Below are 24308 nucleotides of genomic sequence, written 5' to 3' on the forward strand. Positions count from 1 at the left end.
TTATCTCTGGACTTTCTATTTTGTTCCATTGATCTACATTTCTGTCTTTGTGCCAGTACCATACCGTCTTGATGACTAGCTTTGTAGTACAGTGTGAAGTCAGGCAGGTTGATTCCCCCAGTTCCATTCTTCTTTCTCAAGATTTCTTTGAATATTCAAGGTTTGTTGTGTTTTCATACAAATTGTGAAATTATTTGTTCTAGTTTTGTGAAAAATATCATTGGTAGGTTGATAGGGATTGCATTGAATCTATAGATTGCTTTGGGTAGTATACTCATTTTCACTATTTTGATTCTTCCACTCCACAAACATGGTATATTTCTCCATTTATTTGTGTCCTCTTTGCTTTCTTTCATCAGTGTTTATAGTTTTCTATATATAGGTCTTTTGTTTCTTTAGGTAATTTTTTTTCCCTAAATATTTTATTCTTTTCATTGCAGTGGCTAATGGGGTTGTTTCCTTATTTTCTCTTTCTGGTTTTTCATTGTTAGTGTATAGGAATGCAAGGGATTTCTGTGTATCAATTTTATATCCTGCAACTTTACTATATTCATTGATTAGTTCTAATAATTTTATGTTCATATCTTTAGGGTTGTCTATGTATAAGATCATGTCATCTGCAAACAGAGTTTTGCTGCTTCTTTTCCAACCTGGATTCCTTTTATTTCTTTTTCGTTTCTGATTGCTGTGACTAGGACTTCCAAAACTATGTTAAATAGTAGTGGTGAGAGTGGGCACTCTTTTCTCATTCCTGATTTTAGAGGAAATGCTTTCAATTTTTTGCCATTGAGAATAACGTTTGATGTGTGTTTGTTGTACATGGCTTTTATCATGTTGAGGTATGTTCTTTCTATGCCTGCTTTCTGGAGAGTTTTTATCACAAATGGGTGCTGAGTTTTGTCAATGGCTTTCTTCGCATCTATTGAGATAATAATATGGTTTTCATCTTTCAATTTGTTAATATGGTGTATCACATTACTTGATTTGTGAATATCAAAGAATGCTTATATCCCTGGGATAAAGCCCACTTGGTCATGATGTATGACCTTTTTAATACGTTGCTGGATTCTGTTTGCTAGAATTTTATGGAGGATTTTTTTCATCTATGTTCTTTAGTGCTATTGGCCTGTAGTGTTCTTTGTATTGTGGCATCTTTGTCTGGTTTTGGTATTAGGGTGATAGTGGCCCCATAGAATGAATTCAGGAGTTTACCTTCCTCTGCAATTTTTCTGGAAGAATTTGAGTAGGATAGGTGTTAGCTCTTCTCTAAATTTTTGGTAGAATTCACCTGTGAAGCCATCTGGTCCTGGACTTTTTTTTGGGGGGGGGGGATTTTTGATTATAGTTTTGATTTCTGTACTTGTACTGGGTCTGTTAAGATTTTCTATTTCTCCCTGGTTCAGTTTTGGAAGATTATACTTTTCTACGAATTTGTCCATTTCTTCCAAGTTGTTCATTTTATTAGCATATAATTGCCCATAGTAGCCTTCTATGATCTTTTTTATTTGTGTGTTGTCTGTTGTGATTTCTCCTTTTTCCTTTCTAGTTTAATTGATTTGATTATTCTCCCCTTTTTTCTTGATGAGTTTGGCTAATGGCTTGTCTCTTTTATCTTCTCAAAGAACCAGCTTTTAGTTTTGTTGATTTTTTTTTTTTGCTATAGTCTCCTTCATTTCTTTTTCTTTTATTTCTGTTCTGATTTTTATGATTTCTTTCCTTCTACCATCTTTGGGGTTCTTCCATTCTTTTTTTTTAGTTGCTTTAGGTGTAAAGTTAGGTTGCTTATTTGATGTATCTCTTGTGTTTTGAGGTAGGCTTGTATTGCTAAGAACATCCGTCAGCACTGCTTTTACTGAATCCCATAGGTTTTGGGTTGTGTTTTCATTTTTTTCTATGCATATTTTGATTTCTTTTTTGATTTCTTCTGTGATCTATTGGTTATACAGAAGCATGCTGTTTAGCCTCCATATTTTTGTGTTTTCAATAGTTTGTTTCCTGTAGTTGACAGCTAATCTTACAACATTGTGATCAGAAAAGGTGGTTGAAATGGTTTCAACTTTTAAAATTTACCAAGGCTAGATATGTGGCCCAGGATATAATCTATCCTGGAGAATGTTCCGTGTGCACTTGAGAAAAAGGTGAAATGCATTGTTTTTGGGTGAAATGCCCTGTAGATATAAATTAGATCTAACTGGCCCATTGTATTATTTAACTTGTGTTTCCTTTCTAATTTTCTCTTTGGTTCATCTATCCATAGGTGTTCGTGGGGTATTAAAGTTCCCTACTATTTTTTCTCTTACTGTTAATTTCCCCTTTCATACTTGTTAGCATTTGTCTTATGTATGAGGTACTCCTACATTGGGTGCATTTATAATTGTTATATCTTCTTCTTGGATTGGTCCTTTGATCATTATGTGTCCTTCTTTGTCTCTTATCACGGTCTTTATTTTAAAGTCTATTTTATCTCAGTATTGCTACTCCTGCTTTCCTTTTGTCTCCATTTGCATGAAATATCTTTCCAGCCCCTCACTTTCAGTCTGTATATGTCCCTAGGTTTGAGGTGGGTCTCTTATAGACTGCATATATAGGGGTCTTGTTTTTGTATCCATTCGGCCAGTCTTTGTCTTTTTGTTGGAGCATTTAACCCATTTACATTTAAAGTAATTATTGATAAGTATGATTCCATTACCATTTACTTTTTTGTTTCACGTTCATTTTTTAATAAACCTTTTCTGTGTTTCCTGTCTAGAGAAGATCCTTTAGCATTTGTTGGAGAGCTGGTTTGGTGGTGTTGAATTCTCTCAGCTTTTGCTTGTCTGTAAAACTTTTGATTTCTCCTTCATATCTGCATGAGATCCTTGTTGGGTAGAGTAATCTTGACTGTAGATTTTTCTCTTTCATCACTTTAACTATGTCCAGTCATTTCCCTTTTGGCCTGAAGAGTTTCTAGTGATAGATCAGCTGTTACCATATGGGGATCCCCTTGTGTGTTATTTGTTGCTTTTCCCGTGCTGCTTTTAACATTTTCTCTCTGTGTTTGATATTTGTTAGTTTGATTAATATGTGTCTTGGGGTGTTAGCCTTGGATTTATCCTGTGTGGGCCTCTTTGGGTTCCTTAGGCTTGGATGGATATTTCCTTCCTCATTTTAGGGAGGTTTTCAACTATTATCTCTTCAAGTATTTTCTCATGCCCTTTCTTTTTGTCTTATTCCTCTGGGACACCTATGATTCAAATGTTGAGGCATTTAACATTTCTCCAGAGGTCTCTGAAGTTGTCCTCATTTCTTTGTATTTGCCTCTCTGCTTCATTTATTTCCATCATTCTATCTTCCACCTCACTTATCCTCCCTTCTGCCTCAGTTGCTCTACTGTTCGTTCCCTCCAGAGTGCTTTTGATCTCAGTTATAACTGTTTATTATTGATGGATTCTTCTTTTTTCTTCTATGTCCTTCTCAATACCTGCCTCTAATCTGTTTATCTGTAACTCCATTTTTTTTCAAGATTTTGTGTCCTTTCTACTATCATTATTCTAGAAACTTTTTCAGGTAGAGCCCCTATCTCCTCCTTGTTTGGTTTTGTGGGTTTTTATCATGTTCCTTCACCTGTTGAATGTTTCTCTGCCTTTTCATTTTGTTTAGATTGCTGTGTTTGGGATGCCCTTTCTTCAGGCTGGACATTCATGGTTCCTCTTAATTGTGGAGTCTGCTCCCTGTGGGTGGGGTTGGACCAGTGGGTTGTCAAGGTTTCCTGGTTGGGGGAGCTTGCATCTGTGTTCTGGTGGGTGGAGCTGGATCTCTTCTCTCTGGAGTGCAATCAAGTGCCCAGTGGTGAGTTTTGGGGTGCATATGGGTTTGGCATGGTTTTGGGCAGCTGTCTTTTAATGTTTGGGGTTGTGTTCCTGTTTTGCTGGAGAACAGTGTAATGTATCTTGCACTGGGACTTGTTGGCTCTTGGGTGGAGTTTGTTTCAGTGTAGGTATGGAGACTTTTGGGTGAGCTCTTGCCTATTAATGTTCCCTAGAGTCAGGAGTTCTCTGAGGTCCTAAAGCTCTGGAGTTAAGCCTCTTGCCTCTGGCTCTCAGTCCTCAAGACTTCTCCATCCATAAAGCACAAAAGGTAAAACCCCTAGGTTAATGGTGAAACAATTATCCACAGCCAGGAATACCCAGAGAGATTCACAGAGTTATGTAGAATAGAGCAGAAGGATAGAGATGACCAGGAAGAGAAAAGGGAGAGTCAAAAGAGGGGAGAGCAATCTAGCCAGTGACCAAATTCGTAAATGCTTGTCTCAGCCTGGAACACCCAGAGAGATTCACTGAGTTATATAGAGAAGAGGGAGGAAGTAGACAGAAGTGACTTGGAGGAGAAAAGGGAGAGTCAAAAGGGGAGAGAACAATCAAGCCAGTAATCAAATCCTTAAGTGAAAATGGATACTGAAGATTAGATTCTTAATGATACAAAACTGATAACAGATATCAAAAAACAGAGATTAAAAACCTGGAATAGAGGTTAGATGCTCAAAAATACAAAACAAAATCAATCTCAAAAATTATTAAAACAAATTCCATATTGTTTTTAAAGTTTGTTTTTTTGAAAGGTTATTAAAATGAAAGTCAAAGAAGTAATAAAGAAATTTTTTTTAAATTAAAATGTGACAATACTGAAAATATATCTAGCAATTTCTCTGGAGCTGTTGTGGGCAGTGTGGGGTCAATTCAGTGTCAGATAGTTACTTGTTCCAGCTTGTACTTGATCTTAAGGTCTGTTCAGTTCAGTTGCTCAGTTCTGTCTGACTCTTTGTGACCCCATGAATCGCAGCACACCAGGCCTCCCTGTCCATCACAGACTCCTGGAGTTTACTCAAACTCATGTCCATTGAGTCAGTGAAACCATCCAGCCATCTCATCCTCTGTTGTCCCCTTCTCCTCCTGCCCCCAATCCCTCCCAGCATCAGGGTCTTTTCCAATGAGTCAATTCTTTGCATTGATCACTGAGGAAGGCCAAAGTATTGGAGTTTCAGCTTTAGTATCAGTCCTTCCAATGAACACTCAGGACTGATTCCTTTAGGATTGACTGGTTGGATCTCCTTGCAGTCCAAGGGACTCTCAAGAGTCTTCTCCTATACGACAGTTCAAAAGCATCAATTTTCTGGCGCTCAGCTTTCTTCACAGTCCAACTCTCACATCCGTACATGACCACTGGAAAAACCATAGCCTTGACCAGATGAACCTTTGTTGGCAAAGTAATATCTCTGCTTTTTAATATGCTATCTAGGTTGGTCATAACTTTCCTTCCAAGGAGTAAGTGTCTTTTAATTTCATGACTGCAGTCACCATCTGCAGTGATTTTGGAGCCCCCAAAAATAAAGTCTGACACTGCTTCCACTGTCTCCCCATCTATTTCCCATGAAGTGATGGGACCAGATGCCATGATCTTAGTTTTCTGAATGTTGAGGTTTAAGGCAACTTTTTCACTCTCCTCTTTCACTTTCATCAAGAGGCTTTTTAGTTCTTCTTTACTTTCTGCCAAAAGGGTGGTGTGATCTGCATATCTGAAGTTATTGATATTTCTCCTGGCAATCTTGATTCCAGCTTGTGCTTCTTCCAGCCCAGCATTTCTCATGATGTACTCTGCATATAAGTTAAATAAGCAGGTGACAATATACAGCATTGATGTACTCTTTTTCCTATTTGGAACCAGTCTGTTGTTCCACGTCCAGTTCTAACTGTTGCTTCCTGACCTGCATATAGGTTTCTCAAGAGGTGGGTCAGGTGGTCTGGTATTCCCATCTCTTTCAGAATTTTCCACAGTTTATTGTGATCTACACAGTCAAAGGCTTTGCGTAGTCAATAAAGCAGAAATAGATGTTTTTCTGGAACTCTCTTGCTTTTTCGATGATCCAGCGGATGTTGGCAATTTGATCTCTGGTTCCTCTGCCTTTTCTAAATCCAGCTTGAACATCTGGAAGTTCACAGTTCACATATTGCTGAAGCTTGGCTAGCAGAATTTTGAGCATTACTTTACTAGCATGTGAGATGAGTGCATTTGTGCAGTAGTTTGAGCATTCTTTGGGATTGCCTTTCTTAGGGATTGGAATGAAAACTGACCTTTTCCAGTCCTGTGGCCACTGCTGAGTTTTCCAAATTTGCTGGCATATTGAGAGCAGCACTTTCACAGCATCATCTTTCAGGATTTGAAATAGCTCAAGTGGAATTCCGTCATATCCACTAGCTTTGTTTATAGTGATGCTTTCTAAGGCCCACCTGACGTCACATTCCAGGATGTCTGGATCTAGGTGAGTGATCACACCATCCTGATTATCTGAGTCATGAAAATCTTTTTTGTACAGTTCTTCTGTGTATTCTTGCCACCTCTTCTTAATATCTTCTGCTTCTGTTAGGTCCATACCATTTCTGTCCTTTATCGAACCCATCTTTACATGAAATTTTCTCTTGGTATCTCTAATTTTCTTGAAGAGATCTCTAATCTTTCCTATTCTGTTGTTTTCCTCTATTTCTTTGCATTGATCACTGAGGAAGGCTTTCTTATCTCTCCTGGCTATTCTTTGGAACTCTGCATTCAAATGGGAATATCTTTCCTTTTCTCTTCTCTTCTTTTCACAACTATTTGTAAGGCCTCCTCAGACAACCATTTTGCCTTTTTTGTATTTCTTTTCCATGGGGATGGTCTTGATCCCTGTCTCCTGTACAATGTCACCAACCTCTGTACATAGTTCATCAGATACTCTTGTCTGTCAGATCTAGTCCCTTAAATCTATTTCTCACTTCCACTGTATAGTCATAAGGGATTCAATTTAGGTCATATCTGAATGCTCTAGTGGTTTTGCCTACTTCCTTCAATTTAAGTCTGAATTTGGCATTAAGGGGTTCATGATCTGAGCCACAGTCAGCTCCCGGTCTTGTTTTTGCTGACTGTATAGAGCTTTTCCATCTTTGGCTGCAAAGAATATAATCAGTCTGATTTCGGTGTTGACCATCTGGTGATGTCCATGTGTAGAGTCTTCTCTTGTGTTGTTGGAAGAGGGTGTTTGCTATGACCAGTGTGGTCTCTTGGCAAAACTCTATTATCCTTTGCCTTGCTTCATTCCTTACTCCAAGGTCAAATTTGCCTGTTACTCCAGGTGTTTATTGACTTCCTACTTTTGCATTCCAGTCCCCTATAATGAAAAGGACGTCTTTTTGCTTTAGTTTTAAAAGGTCTTGTAGGTCTTCATAGAACTGTTCAACTTCAGCTTTTTTAACGTTACTGGTTGGGGCATAGGCTTGGATTACTGTGATATTGAATGGTTTGCCTTGGAAACGAACAGAGATCATTCTGTCATTTTTGAGATTGCATCCAAGTACTGCATTTTGGACTCTCTTGTTGACCATTATGGCTAGTCCATTTCTTCTAAGAGATTCTTGCCCACAGTAGTAGTAGATATAATGGTTATCTGAGTTAAATTCACCCATTCCAGTCCATTTTAGTTCGCTGATTCCTAGAATGTCGACATTCACTGTTGCCATTTCCTGTTTGATCACTTCCAATTTGCCTTGATTCATGGACCTAACATTCCAGGTCCCTATGCAATATTGCTCTTTATAGCATCCGATCTTGCTTCCATCACCAGGTCACATCCACAACTGGGTATTATTTTTGCTTTGGCTCCATCCCTTCATTCTTTCTGGAGTTATTTCTCCACTGATCTCCAGTAGCATATTGGGCACCTACCGACTTGGGGAGTTCCTCTTTCAGTATCCTATCATTTTGCCTTTTCATACTGTCCATGGGGTTCTCAAGGCCAGAATACTGAAGTGGTTTGCCATTCCCTTCTCCAGTGGACCACATTCTGTCAGACCTTTCCACCATGACCCGACCGTCTTGGGTGGCCCCACACGGCATGGCTTAGTTTCATTGAGTTAGACACGACTGTGGTCCTGTGATCAGATTGGATAGTTTTCTGTGATTGTGGTTTCAGTGTCCTTGCCCTTTGATGCCCTCTCGCAGCACCTACCATCTTACTTGGGTTTCTCTTACCTCGGACGTGGGGTATCTCTTCACAGCTGCTCCAGCAGAGCACAGCTGCTGCTCCTTACCTTGGATGAGGTCGCCCCTCCTGACCTTGAATGTGGAGTAGCTCCTCTCAGCCCTCCTGCATCCACGCAGCTGCTGCTCCTTGGACGTGTGGTAACTCCTCTCAGCTGCTGCCCCTGACCTCTGACCTGGGGTAGCTCCTTTAGGCCACCGCCCCTGGCCTCAGGCATGGGGTAGCTCCTCTTGGCTGCTGCCCCTGGCCTCAGAAGTGGGGTAGCTCCTCTTGGCCAGTAGGTCCTCTCAAATGCATAGTCTAAGCAGTAACTACAGGGTTTCATTTTGTTGCACCTGTCACTTCCAGAGCGGTTCCCCCTTCTTTGTTTATTTTGGCTTCCTCTGTTTGCAAGACTCTTCAGTGTCTAATTCCCACCCTGACACAAGGGGCAGAAGGTGGCCACCTATTTAGGCTCGCTTGTTCAGTTGTGTTGTGGGGAGGGAGGGATACTGCAAAAACAAATGCTGCTGGTTAGGAGTGCTGGGAGTGATCACAGTGGATGGATTACACTGGATTTTCCACAGTCCACAGCATGTACTTCCCAGCTCCACATTACTCAGGCTCCCGGGTGCTCTGCAAGCGCACGGTCCCAAGTAGGCCGTGGGTTTCGTGCACTTCCCAGGTCTAAGCCGCTCAGATTCTCGGGTGCGCCGCAGGGGCACAGACCCAGATTGGTTGTGCGTTTTCTCCTTCCCAGGTCTAAGCAGCTCAGGCCACTCAGTGCTTGGCGAGTGCGCTGTCCCAAGTGGGCCGTGCATCTTATGTACCTCCCCAGTCCTAGCTGCTTGGTTTCCCAGGTGCACTATGAGAGCATAGTCTCAGGTAAGCTCTGTGTCTTGTCTGCGTAGCTGATCTCAGACTGTTACATGCCTGGCAGATGTGAACCATCCAGGATCCCAGGAAGACATGGTTAGCAACTGGGAGCCTGCTCACAGTTTGGTGGAAGATGCAGTCTCTGGAGCTGAGATGCGGTGGCCCCTTGCCTTCCAGCTGTGGTTGTCGCACACCTGCCTCTGCCTCAAGGGAGGGAGGGCCCTGTGTGGCATCCAGCTTGCTCTCCTTTGGTATTTGCTCGCTCCTTTGTTCTGTGAGTGCACTGTGCAGGCCTTAGACCCTTTTGCGGGAAAGAGCCTTTTGCGGGAAAGGTCTGGGTCTTTTTTTTGGTCTCTCTGGAGATCCCATGGTTTGGGTTGCTATCTCAGATTAGCTCCCTCAGATTGTTCTCAGGACATTCAGGCCCAGTTCTTACCCTAAGGATCGATGATGCAGCCCATGCCTTCCTGCCCAGACCCCACTCACAGGTGGCAGTCGTGAGTATCTGTGCCACTTCTTCGTCTTTGCTAGTGGTTGTGGTTAGTTGTGTATTCTGTGGGTTTTTTTTTTTTTTCCTCCTGATTATATTGCCCTTTAAGATTCTAAAACTCCCCACAGGCACACCTGTGAGAGAGTTTCCTACTCTCTGGAAACTTCTTCTCCTTCATGACTCCCCCCCCCCCCCCAAATGGGTCTCCATCCCTAAGTCTTTTGTCTCTGTTTTCGTCTTTTATATTGTGTCCTACCTCCTCCTGAAGAGATTGGGCTGCCTTTTTGGGTATGTGGTATCCTCTGCGAGCGTTCAGAAGTTGTTCTGTGAAAGTTGCTCAACATTCAACTGTTCTTTTGATGAATTTGTGGGGGAGAAAGTGGTCTCCCCATGCTATTCCTCTGCCATCTTGGGACTGCCCCTTGGTTTGGGAATTTACAGGTTTTTTAAAGGCTTTCTCACTGGTTTTGACCTGTAGGTTTGAAGACTCAAATTTGAGTGCACTTGCATAGGTGGCATGATTGATGATCTAGACTAGAGTTTCACCTTGGTCTCTATAAGGATCTCATAAGATATAAGGTATGGTCCATAGTTAGTTTCTAATTTAGTGTCTTTTTAGGTTAATGGCTCTCCAACTTTAGACTGGATCTGAATCTCCAGGAGGGGCTGTTAGAACTCAGGCAGCTTGATGTCAGCAAACAGTTTAGTAAGCAGCTTCAAGTTTCTTTAGTTCCACAGAAATATCAGAAAACAAGCAGAAACTGTTAGAACCAACTTTGTCAGAATTTTGGAAAATGTTGAAGACTTATGGCAACCAAGTTAATTCTGAATAAAGAAAAAGGCAATGTCAAAACAGTAGGAAAGCTCTGTGGCAGTTTTACTTGCCTTCATCCCAGACCAACTATAGCTCATTGTCAGTGTTAAAAGATGTTAGTCCCTGTTCCCAGTATGAAGCCATGGTCCCTGGTTTCAAGAGAGCAGAGCAAACCTTCTGTCTACAAATTATTTTGCATGTTTGTTCTGTCTGAGGCTACCTGAAGGACTGAAGCAAGGCAATTACCTCTGTTTCACCTGACTCAGAATCAGAATTCTTAAAGGGCAGAAGAAAGGTAGACATTGCTTAAAAAGAATGCAGAGCTATGAGATAACCTGGGGCAAAAGATCATAGTTCACACACAGACACACACATACACGACACCTTGAAACAAAGAGGGAAAACTGAAGAGAGAGATTCATTGGGCAATTTAAGGCATTCAAAAGCACACATGTATGTGGGGAATTTAGAAAGCTTTCTGCAAGCTCAGAGCAAGATTGTTGCTCAGCAGAGCCCTGAGAACACAGTAAACATTCATGATCCCTAGGGTTTGCACAAGCATAGCTAAGTGTTACAGGGCTCTAGCATATAGCATGCTGTCCCCCATCTTCCCCCTCTCCCAGTTCCTGGCATTCAAGGAAATTGTGTTGGTCTAAAAAATTTCTGAACACAGCTCAGGAGCAGAGATTTCTGTGACCACACATGTTAGGTTGGTGCAAAATTAATTTTGGTTTTACATTTTTGAAATTTGGGGTTTGATATTGGAATACATTCTTAAATGTGATTATGTTATACATCATTTTAATGCTCATTTCTCACTTTATATTTTTCTTTTTGCTAATGACTTATTGCTGTTTATTTTATATTTATTTTAGACTAGGGAAATTATGTTAGACAAAGAGCAAATCTGAGTGATTTTCTTGATTGAGTTCAAAATGGGCCACTGAGCAGTGGAGACAACTCACAACATCAACAATGCATTTGGCCCTTGAACTTCTAATGAATGTACAGTAAGGTGGTAGTTCAAGAAGTTTTGCAAAGGAGATGAGAGCCTTGAAGATGAGGAGTGCAGTGGCTGGTTATTGGAAGTTAACAACAGCCAATTGAGAGCCATCATCTAAGCTGATCATCTTACAACTACACGAGAAGTTGCCAGAGAACTCAAGTTCGACCATTCTATGGTCATTTGACATTTGAAGAAAATTGGGAAGGTGAGGAAATTGAATAAATGGGTGCCTCGTGAGCTGACTGAAAATAAAAAATTCACATTTTGAAGTGTCTTTTCTCATTCTATGCAACAAGAAACCATTTCTCCATAGAACTGTGACATGCAATGAAAAGTGGATTTTATACAACAACTGGAAATGACTAGCTCAGTGATTGAACAGAGGAGAATCCCCAAAGCACATCTCAAGGCCAAAATTGCACCAAAAGAAGGTCAGGGCCACTGTTTGGTGGTTGGCTGCCTGTCTGATCCACTACAGCTTTCTGAATCCCAGTGAAACCATTACATCTGAGAAGTATGCTTGGCAAATTGATGAGATGCACTGAAAACTGGAAAGCCTCCAGCCAGCACGGGTCAACATAAAGGGCCCAATTCTCTTCCACAACAACTGCCGACCACATGTCGCACAACCAACACTTCAAAAGTTGAACAATTTGGGCTACAAAGTTTTGCCTCATCCGCCATATTCACCTGACTTCTCACCAAATGACTACTACTTCTTCAAGCATCTTGACAGCTTTTTGCAGCAAAAAGGTTCCCACAACCAGCAGGACACAGACCAAGAGTCCATCAAATCCTGAAGCATGGACTTTATGCTGCAAGAATAATCAAACTTATTTCTCATTGGCAAAAATGTGTTGATTCTAATAGTTCCTATTTTGATTAATAAAAGTGTGTTTGAGCCTAGTTATAATGATTTAAAATTCACCATCTGAAACCACAATTACTTTTTCACCAACCCAATAATAAGGAATACAGTCTCTGTGAAAATAGATAAACTCCAACACAAATGAATTACTGCAGCAATTCAACAATAGACAAGACAGATGAAAAGAACAGAAAAAACCCCAGGAGATTCCAGGGAAGGGAGAGACTGATTTTCAGAGTCATTACAATATTCAGTTGCCCAGTCTTGAAATAAGATGAATCAGAAAGGTACTGCCACTCGAAGAAACAAAATAAATAGAAGCCATTCTGGAGAAAGTCCAGATATTGGATTTAGTAGATGGAGACTTGAAAACAACTGCCTTAAATGTGTCCAAAACACTAAAGGAAAACATGGACGAAGAGCTTAAGGAAGTGAGGAAAATTACATATGAACAAAAGAGAGTATCATTAAAAAGAAAGTATAAAAAGGAACCAAATAGATACCCTGCAACTGAGAAGTACGTTTGAAATTGGCATTAGAAGAATTCACCAGCAGATTTGAGCAGGAAGAAGAAAACCATCACTGAACTTGAAAATAATTGTAATGAGGCAGTCAGAGGACAGAAAGAAAAAGGAATGAAGTCATAGTTGAAAGCATGTGAATCCAAGGCGTGTGTGGCTACCATCTCACTGAAACTTCAACTCCTCTTCACTCTTAGTAGTTTGAAAGCATAGGGGTGGCTTCATGAGCAGTCAGCCAGTGCCATTCCATGATTGGTTTAATGCTTCTGCTATTGCCATCTCCAAGTCTTCAATAATTTTTTGAATAAGGGACTCTGCAAATTAGGTAGTTGATCCTAAATAGTGTATATGGGGGTTATGAGGGTTTACTTGTTTATTATTGATCACTTTATTTAGATTCTGAGATTTAAGAAGATCAGAACTCTATTTTATTCAGCAAGTGCTTTGGATATTCCAGGTCCATAGTTGGCAGATGGTGTACTCTTAACACGAATGAGTAAATGCACAAGCTGTGAATCAGACTTCTTATTTGTAAAGTGCAAAGATGTCTCTCGTAAAGGTAATGCAGGTTATATAAGAATGTATATTAAAAGCACCTGACACACAGTAGGTTTACAACATGCATACCCTTCCCCTTATGTATTTAATGTTCCTTTTATGCTTAAGTCTATTCTGTAGTCATGTTAGGTATTTTTTCTACCATTTAGGGACTTTTGTTTCAGTTGGGAGCTCATGATTAAGAGAGGGAGAAGAGTTTGTCCTATGTGTATTCCAGCTTGATGAGTGTGCTATTCTCTGTAGATATAAGAAATCCTTGCTTAAGAACCCAAATACCTGTTATGGACAGAAAGCACAGAGGCTGTTCATAGACCTGGACAATCATTTTCCTACAGAGGTGGGTTGTGGGGATGAGGAATAGAGTACCAATGGTTATTGACTGCTTTCTCTGTTGTAGACCTTGTCTGGCCATACCTGTATGGTCTCAGTTAATTGCATTTCACCTTCAGAGAATCCTAATTAAATAGTAATGTAATCATCCCTCTGTAGCCTGTTTCTGAGACCCTCTGTGGATATACCAAACTCCATGGATGCTACACTCCCTTATATAAAATTTCAGAGTACAGTTGGCCCTTCATGTATCCTGTGGATTGTGCATCTGCAGATACAAAGGGTTGACTGTGTTACCTCTAGTGTATAAATGAGGCAAGGATACTCAGAAAGACCAAGCAATATGTGAGTGTCACATAGTTTGTAAGTGAGTGAAATGAGATTAAAGCTTGGAACTTTTTTTCCCCCAATATTTTTGCTCATTCATGCAACAGATGTTTTTAGGGGCTTGCTTACTATGTCACTGTGTTAGATGCTGGAGTATTTCACTTAAGTATACTGTGTCCCATGGAGAAGACAAACTTATCTTCTTCCATAGCTCCAACCCAGAAGAGGCAAGTCCCAGTGATAAGCGCCAAAAGGAGGGGGCAGTTCCACATATCCCATCTTCCTAGGGAGCATTGTGATTCTCCTTATTCCCTAGAATGAGTAGCTCCATCTAATAGCTCTTTAGGAGGAAAGCTTCGGAAAACACATCTCCTTCTTAGTGTCCTGTATACCAGAGTGTATTCAGTCCATCCTTTGGTGAGGTGAGATGGCTAGGATAGGGGAGATATGTCAATGTCTTATTACAGAAATTAACCTGATAGTTTCAGTGTCAAAAAATCTTGCTGTAAAAGAGGCATTCATTTCTCAGGTGACTTCTCAGGCTTTTAATATATATCTTGTAGAAGCTGCCTCCTGGATACAAGAACCACACCTGTGTTTCGGTTCCAGGACTAAAATTCTTACGCTGTGTTTTCAGGCTAAAACTGTTGTTCTTTATTTTAAATATGAATGGTCACTTCATAGGCAAAGTAAAAGGTAAAGCTGTCGAGCCTTATTCTGGTTCTTGGTGCATCCTTAGGAATAGTGCGATAAAATGTTGCTGATGAAAGAGCAGAGGATGGAATCATTTGCTTGGTGTTTTGCACATAAGCCTCTAGTGTTAGTTACTGCCTATCAGAGACACAGAACACAGGCTGGGGATTTCTTCACTTCAGAACAGCATCCATTTGAGAAAGTAGTTGGCCAGTAGTGATAGGCTTATCTGAATCTTCTGATTGTCGTAGATTTTCATTATCAAGGTGGTTGCCTACCACCATCAATTTCCCTTTGATGCCTACTAAGCTGATTATGCTGTCACTATTCCAGAGGGTAAAGAAATGAAGAACAAGCTTAGGTGAATCACAGTGCTTCAGAAGTTTGGTTGTTCTGACAGTTTCTAAATAGCTGAGCTCTCAGGGAAAATTCTGATCCCAAAGCCATTCAGAGTTAGAACTATTCTCGTAGCCTGTGTCTGTCTGGTGAATTTAGGTCTGAAACCTTTCCCTTACCTGGACTTCACTGTCTCCTTAACAGCTGACCTGTCACTGGGAAGTGAAATTGATTACTTTTTTTTTCCCTGCCACAGCTGTTGTATTTTACCTCAGCTGGTTCCCATAATTCCACAGATGGTAAGCATATGTTATAGGCACATAGAAAAAGAAGCTATACTGAATTCCTCCCATCTTGAATTCTTATTTTTTCCTTTCATGCAGAAAGTCAAAGGCACAGAGCCAGGGAGTCATATATTTGTAGATTAATATTTCTGTGCATTAAGCCTTTGGAAACAGCAGGAAAGCTAATGATATGCTAATGAGCTGACAGTTTTTATTGATTGTAATGGAAGTCGACAAGTGTCTGTCTTGGCTTTTATGCAAGCTGGAATATTTTATTAACTGTCTTCAAGGCAGAAATACATAATTGGCTGCATTTTGGAAACCCTCCTTGTCAGTTTCGCAAGTCTTACTTCTTGTTAACCTGTTGCCAAAACTTGGGTCCTTGCCAGTTTATAAACAGAACACATCTTCATCCATATATTTACATGCCTGCCAGGGACTCTTCCCCACTCCCTTTTCCTTTCCCCTTCAAAGCAATTTGTTTCAGTGTTTTAGCCTACAAAAAAAGGAAACCATTTTCTTCAGTGTAAACAGAGATCTGCAGGGAAATAAGAGTGTTAAGGAAGAATTAGCATTTGTTTGGCGGCAAAACTGCTTTCATTTGTATTGGAAAGCTCCAAGTGTTGGAAGGGCTTGCCTAATCTTCCTTATTCCATACAGAAGAGGCTAATAATGGCATAATTTTTCTAACTCTTTTTCTGCACCCTCCTGTATTTTTTAGTGTGAAATGAGAAATGTTATTGGAACAATGGAATAATGGGCATTAGTGCCTCAGACCTGAAAAAAAAAAAAAACAACAACAACAACAACAAGAAAAAAACCATAACATATCACCTGCCTGGTGCAAATTTATTTTTCAGTGCCTGGTGAGCTGAGTGCAGGAAGCCATAGAAGGTGGCAACAGGTGGATGTAACAAAGAGGAAGAAAGATCCATTTTCTCTTTCCATTGTCCTAATAGTCAAAGCTTATTAATTTGGGCGACCCTTAGGGATTTATTTAGAGCCCTAGAGTGGCTGAGATTTAGCATTGTACTAGCAACAAGAAAACGGATTGTTTAGCAAGTTAATAGTGTAAATAAGATTGCAGGGGAGAATGTTAGGCTACCTAAAAGGATCTTAGTTTTCTAGCACTGAAAAACTGTTTCAGCAGACTGTTAGCATCTAATGCAAATAACTCATTATGAATGGTTGAATAGTATCTTTCCATGAAGGCAATTAAGATAGAACCTCATTTTTTTTTTAGTTTTTTTTTTTTCCATTTTTTTTCTTTTTTTTCAAATTGGAGGATAATTTCTCCACAATGTCGTGTCAGCTCCTGCCATACATCAGGAGCTGACACAATATTGTGGAGCACTGAGGTGGGTGGCCCGTGGGAGTTTGCTGTGTGACATAGGGACCTCATTCAGTGCTCTAGAACCTTATTTTGAGAACAGGACTGACTGCCTTATACCACCATCTTGTGAGTCCACGTAACTAGGAGACTTTCTCAAATGACTTTATTTACACTATGAACTGTGGTGTTGGAAAAGACTCTTGAGAGTCCTTTGGACTGCAAGGAGATCCAAGCAGTCAGTCCTAAAGGAAATCAACCCTGAATATTCATGGGAAGGACTGATGCTGAAGCTCCAATATTTTGGCCACCTGATGTGAAGAACTGACTTGTTGGAAAAAACCCTGATGCTGGGAAAGATTGAAGACAGGAGGAGAAGGGGACGACAGAGGATGAGATGGTTGGATGGCATCACTGACTTGATGGACATGAATTTGAGCAAGCTCCAGGAGTTGGTGATGGACAGGGAGGCCTGGCGTGCCACAGTCCATGCGGTTGCAAAGAGTTGGACACAACTGACCAACTGCACTGAACTGAACTGATAGTGGCCTAGCACTGGTCTGAAGTTAGCAGACCTGTAGTTGATGGCCCAGGATTAAGGTGTCCTTTTATTGTTCTTGTTCAGTCAGCAAGTCATGTCCAACTCTTTGCAACCTCATGGACTGCAACATGCCAGGCTTCCGTGTCCTTCACCATTTCCTGGAGTTTGCTCAAAGTCATGTCCATTGAGTTGGTGATGCCACCCAATGGTATACTTTAGAAAAGCTAATTAAAATATCAGAGCTTTTAGATTTTTCATGGGTCTAATTGTTAGGGGAAGCATGCTGATTGAAACTGCCCACCCTGGCCAGGCACCATAGTAACCATTTGAATGAGTTGTTTTATGACAGGAGATCCTGATAAGGAATATGGAACTAATAAGCCATCACCAACTGGAAGAATTTGGGAAAGGTCGAAAGGAGACACCGCATGTCTGTCCACTTCCCAGAATCCCTCTCGCTAGCATCCATCATGGCTGAGCGATGCATATGCCACCAGGAAAGACTCTGAATTAGAATGATTGGCCAAAGACCACCGGGAAACTAATCCCATCACCATAGAACCCAAGACTGTGAGCCACTCGGCAGAGCAGTTCTCCTGGGTTCCCTTACCCTCCTGCTCTTTCCCAGGGTGCCCTTTCCCAATAAAATCTCTTGCTTTATCAGCACATGTGTCTCCTCGGACAATTCATTTCTGAGTGTTAGACAAGAGCCCGCTCTTGGGCCCTGTAGGGGGCCTCCCCCTTCCTACAACATAATGACCAGGTGATCAGTCCCTAGATCAGTGGTTTTCATCAGACATATCAAAATCACCTCAGGGCCATTTAAAAATTTTGTAGAAAACTGTACTCCCTCACCCTCCTCTAAAATGCTGGTATATACCCCTAGTTTAACAACTAGCATTCCACATGATTTTCACAGACTCTTAAGAGCTATAAATTTGTAGTTTAATATTGTGTCAGGGAGGAAAAAAAAATCTTCCTCTTCCCTCGTAGGTTTTTCTGGTGAGTCTAAGAATTAAACTGACATGAGACCAGTGAGCAGATACTCAAAGCAAATTTCAACGACATGTATACATGACCGAAATCCAGGAAAACTGAGTAGCTTACCATAAATGGCTGAAATACCTCACCTTAAATAGCATTTTCAGCTAAAGACTAACTGGATGTGGTGGTAGAGCTTTGGGATTGCAAAGGGGAGGTAGACAATTCATTACGGAGATGGAGATGGCAGAGCGAATGTTCAGTAGCTAAATGTTTGCTGGACCTGCAGAGACAGTGGGGTGCAGACTGCATGCTGATCTTGTTTCCTCACTACACCTGGCTCATATTCCTTGCAGAGATCTCTGGTAATAGCTCTCTTCTGGGAATAGACCTTCTATCTAGATTCTTTTAGGTAGTTAGGGTAAAGGTCAAAGTTTCTTCCTGTGTCTTTTGGGCTTTGATTGTTTTCAGGTCTAATTAATCTACATTCCAATGAGACATTTCAAGTGGAAACTTTTGCTCGCCTACAATTATATACTTGATAGTTTTTAAGCGTTTGATATAGGTAAGGTGTTGATTGTGACTACTTTGTGAAATATACTATGATGGGAATTGCAGGGGATGCTGAGGTGAAAGCCTATGTTTTGTCCTTCATGGTGTTTATAATTTAGTAATTTGGTTGGCTGACATTCAGTTCCAGATAGTAATATTTTACTCTCTTTGTGTATTGGATGTTGATGCTACCTTCACCATTGTGATGCTATCCTTCACCATTGTGTAAGGAGTAAATATTGCTCCAGGGAATCCAAATGATTGACACCAGGGAGCATGTTCAGTAGCTCAGTCTTGTCCAACTCTTTGCAATGCTATGGACTGTAGCCTGCCAGTCTCCTCTGTCCATGGGATTTTCCAGGCAAGAATACTGGGATGGATTGCCAGTTCCTTTTCAGGGACAACAGGGCCGTGTTTTTCAAAGTGGGGTCTCTTGACTTTTTGTGAGAATCCTCTGGGACAGCTTTTGAAAATGATGTATCTGGGCCCACACTGACTCTCTTGAAACAGAATCTGGCGTTGACCCAGGAGTCTGAATGTTAAATACTCAATGTGATTCTTAAGAAGCTGGCATTTTGAGAAATACTGCCATGGTGAATGGTATGAAATAAAGCATAGTCTCAAAAAATGAGATCAAAGGAGGTCTGCTGGTGTAGGCTCAGCCAGAGTTTCTTTTTTTCAGTTAAGTATAGATACATTTAAAGTTAAATGAAGAAAAATAATAGAAATTCTATCTTTTTATCCCTTATTTCGCCTTTTTGGGGGAGAAGTTGCTGTGCTTTAAGGTATGCTTTCATCTTTAGAAATCCTCATAGATGATTTTTCTGGGAGAGATAAGGCTGATCAGCTTCTTTGTTGTTTGTTTCTTTATGCTTTATAAAATTCTGTTTTCTAAAGAAAACGAAGTGCCTAGTAAATGCTTCCTATATTGACAAATGTCCAGGAAATAAATACAATCTGCCCGCTGTCTGCAGTTTCCACATCTTCAGAATCAGCCAATTTTGACCTGCAGTTTGTTGATTCCATGCATGCTGAGCCTGTGTATACAGAAGTCATACTGTATTATGTCATTTTATATAAAAGGCTAGAGAATCTGCAAATTTTTGTATCCATGATGGGTGGGGGAAAAAGGAGGTCCCAGAATTACCTTCCAACTACTGAGGGATGACTCTAGTCCATATGACACTTCAGTGCAAGACCTTTTGGTTCTTATTATGAGAAGGTCCTGGGATATATACATAGATATGTATTTACAGGTAAATGCATACACTCACTCTTCTTTGGGTTACAGTTGGTATTTGTACAGTATATATTCCACCTTTCTTTTTAATCCAGACTGGAATTATATCCATTCAAACAAATTAGCATTCCCATCTTGATTCATTTGGTAAGAACACATTTTTAAGTCAGTATGTGGGCTGACCCTCATGACCTTTTCTTTTTTTTTTTTAGAAAAAAAATTTGAAGTGCCGTGAGGTTTTGTGCTGATGGGGATCAAGAATCTGTCCTTATTTCCATTTTTGTTCAGGTCAACACCATTGACCTTCGTCTAATGATCTGTGTAACACACATGTGTGTGCTAGAGATTAAAAGTAGAGAAGTGAGGAGGGATGCAGGAAGAAGAAAGTGTGGGAGAGACAGTAATTTTAAAATGACAAAATCAGTCAGTCATTAAAATAAAAGGGCCACTTTGCTATACAGCAGAAAATAACAGAACATTGTAAAGCAACTATATGACAAATAAAAATTACAAAAAAAAGCCAAAAAGAATACTGCTGTGTGTTATATACGTTACTACAGAATAAGCAGAAGGGATATCCTTTCAAATGGATTTTCCATTTCTTTTGGCAAAGATAATACCATGACAAATATATTCTAGGTTTCCAAGGGTCTTTTTCATGGCTAATACAAATAAGAATGATTTAGGATCTTCTGACCAGCAGGTAATAGACCCAGCCCTTTCCTAGTATAAGTATTTTCTCTACTTTTTGCATCACTGAGGGTGATCAACTGCCCTGATTTGCTTGGGAGTCTCAGTTTTAGCACCCAAATCTCTAAATCCTAGGCAGACCTAGATAGTCACTCTAACTTCATCCATATTTAGCCTCATTAGACAGATGTTTTCTAATGTGATATTCTATCTCTCTTTGTTTACTCTTGACTGATTTTTACTTTTATCTTAAAAGTTAGCAAAAGCACATATCTAAATTGTGACCATTTCAGTTTGGACAAAGATTTCATTGACACAGCACTTGAGTGCTGGAAGGTTCTGCAGCTTTTGCATACAGCACTTCTTTTTTTCTAGATGAAGCAACTGAAGCTCAGAGAAGGTGGTTGACTTCCTAAGTAAACCCAGTTAGCTACAGATGGATTCAGACCTTGAACCACTAACTGCCAATCCCATGCTTTTCTCAGATTCCTCAAACATGCTTGAAAGGTGCCCTGGCCTCTCAAAGGAGGTAATTTGCTTTGAAAAACTGTGCAATATTGTGCCACGAAGAAGCTGATTGACTTAGATTGTGCTCCATTAATTACTCCCTGGAATTCCCTTGCAAGACATGGCAAATTCATTTTGAAGAACTGTGGCAGGGACCTCCTTCCCATGGTGAGGCTGTCTGCTCTGGTAATCACAGGCACTGCATCATCCTCAAAGAGGCAGAGATTAATAAAGATATCTAGTTTTGAGGAAGAGGCCTTTTGATCCTGTTGTTTCTATTAACATTTCCAATTAGTATTTTATCTTGAAATAATAAGCAGAAACAGTGTTTGCTGATTACCGTTTGCTCTTCAGAGGATAAGCACATAAATGTTAAACTTCACTCCCTCTGAAAGACTTGCCATGCTATCATAAGCCTATATTTTATTTATAGGTTAAGCTCAATATACTGAACCAGCTTCTACATGTTCCATCTGTTCTGTAATATCTCTTCCATCAAATCAGGGGAAAAAATACCCTAGAAACCGAATCTTGAAATTCAACATGAAAAATCCAAAGCTATGTCAATATTTTCATTGAGGGATGACAGCCCCAATGACTTTCTTAAATTAGGGCTGTTCTTCTAGATAGATTGCAAAATTAAAAGGCCACCTTTCATCCACAGTGAGATGTTGAGCAAATCTTAAGACTCACCAGCAAAGACTCATGTTATTCAATTAGCTGAGAGCAAGGTTCTTAGTTTTCTCCTTGTCTAATTTTATTTCCTTGATTAAATGAATCAGTAGAACATTTTAGTCTAGTATGTTCCTAATATGTTCCTATTGTCTCTTTCTCCCACCTAAGATAATCCTGGAAATCAGCAATATTTAATGTTTTAAGATGACTAGGGCATTGAGGAGAAATTTTATTGCATCAGTGCCTTTTTAGAGGGACAGTTTAAAAACATTGACTGATGGATCCTTAGTTCCATGATATCATTAGCATAAATCAGTAGTAAGTAATTGTAGCTTTCTCAAGATGAATGGATATTTTGAGATTTCTGGAAGAGCACGAGTTGGAGTAGGTCAGTGTGGCCAACTCACCTTTTGAATGAGGCTATCAGTCGTGTTAAATAAAATAATCTTCCCTTCAGAGAGCTTGTGACAGGGGCCATTTGAACTGATATGTGTAATACTGATCGCCACCTCTCTCTTCTTTTATCAAGGGGATTATTCAAGATGGGAAAATCATCTTCATGCCAAATGGATATATAACACAGTGTCCAAACCTGAATCGCAGTAAGTAGCAACTTAAAGCATTTCAGAATTATTTAATATAACTTGTTGATAATATGAGAGAAGCTGTCAGGAAGGATATACACAAACTATTTACATTGTTGACTTATGAGGTGGTGGGATTAGTGTGAGATCTTATGTATCCTAAATACTTCTGTCTTTGAATTTTTAAAACATTTATGTATTATTTGTAGAATTAAAATTTGAAGATAAGAAAACTCAACTTGAGCAGTTTTTAGTCTGTAGATTGATACAGAAAGTTATGTTTGATATAACTATATAAACACATGTATATAAATTATTTTTAAAAGTTCTTGAGTTAGATAGGAGTTTACTTTTGCCACTTCTGTGATAATTCAAAATTCTTTAGGGCTGATAAAAATGAGCTTAATTTAAATTTAAAAATATTTTACAGTTTAAAACATACTGCCTTTCTTTTCAGTTCATTTCATTTTAATTACTAAAAGGGAAAGATCTAGATCTGAAATCCTTGTGAATTCACTCCAATTTTGAAGTCAAACTTAACCAGAAAAGTGAAAACCCTTCTACATAGCCAAGCAACTATGGTTGAAAAATATATTTTCTTCTGTTAGCACAGTATCAACATTTATTTTATATTTTCTTTATTGAGCTTGCCCAACTTGCAGTGATTTCTTAAGCCTGGTGCAAGGAATAATGGATTTACAAGAGCTTTTGGCCAAGATGACTGCAAAAGTAGGTATCTGAACTTCACTTGTGATGTTTCATTTTTTTTGCCCATCCTATCTGGAGCTCAGAGTGATTTGCTATAATGGAAACATTTTTAGCTTTGGTATCTGCAATATGTTACCATAAAAATGGTTTACTCTTTCTTGAAATAGGACAACCTATAGTAAACATAACCATTTCTGTCTTTGATGCCATTCAGCTGTATCAAAATGTTTACTTGAAAAATGTTTGAAGGAGAGAGGCAATATGTATAACTGTAGCCTCCCTGGGAGTGGAAAAGGAATTTTGCCATTGACCATTAAACTAGTAACTGAGAGCTGAGATATGGTTAGTCACTGCTGCTTATAAGCTAATGCATTCTGGATGCAAGAATAATTGCCAATAATCAGAAAGGGCAAAATTGCTGTTGTTAAGAACAGATTACTGTCACAGGAAGGCATTATATCACATTTCTAATACATGATTCATTTCAAAACTGATCCTGAGTTCAAATAGTCAAGGAGGCAAGTTTGCCTTTAACAACTTCAGTCTTCTACTTCTGTTTCTCTCCCTCTTCTCCATCATCCACTTGACAAGCATCTTTGGAGGATTTGCTATTTTCTGGACACTGTGTTAGGCACAGAGAGGCAGTGATGAAGTGATTTCTACCCCCACAGACGTCATATTGAGTGGCAGAGCCAGAAATGTAGACAATTAGGGGCTTTAATAATATATATTAATAAAATTTAGATTGACAATGACAAGCCCTGAGCCTTGTGAAGAAAGGTGCTGAATAAATAGAAAACATGGCTAGTGCTGTTGTTATGATACCAATCAGTCGTGGACTTGAGTTCTGGCCTAGGGCGAAGAAAGAATTAGGTCGGGCCTAAGAGACATTATACTCTGCAAAAGGAAGACTTTTAATAACAGTGAAAATGATACATTAATCCTATTCCACCTGCAGCTGTGATGGCTCCTGCCATCAGCCATAGTGTGAGGAAAAAATTGGTGGGGTAGGTCAGTGTTTGGGAGGTAGGGCTGTATTTTGGACTCAAAGATTGCACTGCTGAAGACAGTGTTTCTGTTTTAAACTAGGTTTTTTGGCCAAATCTTTTGTCTGCAAAGGAGAGACAGACCACTTTCGTAAAGAGAGAAACTAAATCTGAGAATCGAGAGCTTTTCACTTCAGAGTGTAGTGGAAATGTGAAACGCAGGCAATTTTTTGCCTTCTCAGCTTGTGGCATGTAGAAGCTATTATTTCATGTTGTCTGGAGCAGCTTGATCTCAATACTGTTAATTATATTTTAGCTTGCTACCAAATTTTTGGACCAAGAAACATGCCACTCAGCTTCAGGTGACTGTGGTTCTCCATATCCT

General features: G+C 39.8%; 1 protein-coding gene across 2 annotated transcripts in view; it reads left to right on the forward strand.

Moving 5' to 3' along the window:
* Positions 1-24308, forward strand: part of NELL1 (neural EGFL like 1) — a 1025511-nt gene that overhangs the window by 234553 nt on the left and 766650 nt on the right. For both annotated transcript variants that reach the window (XM_061158429.1, XM_061158435.1), the window contains exons 6-7: positions 22175-22247; positions 22876-22958. In XM_061158429.1, coding sequence (XP_061014412.1) covers positions 22175-22247; positions 22876-22958 — 156 coding nt within the window. The remainder of the gene's footprint in view (positions 1-22174; positions 22248-22875; positions 22959-24308) is intronic.

This window comes from Dama dama, chromosome 2 (assembly GCF_033118175.1).
Source record: "Dama dama isolate Ldn47 chromosome 2, ASM3311817v1, whole genome shotgun sequence".
NCBI classification, from domain to species: domain Eukaryota; kingdom Metazoa; phylum Chordata; class Mammalia; order Artiodactyla; family Cervidae; genus Dama; species Dama dama.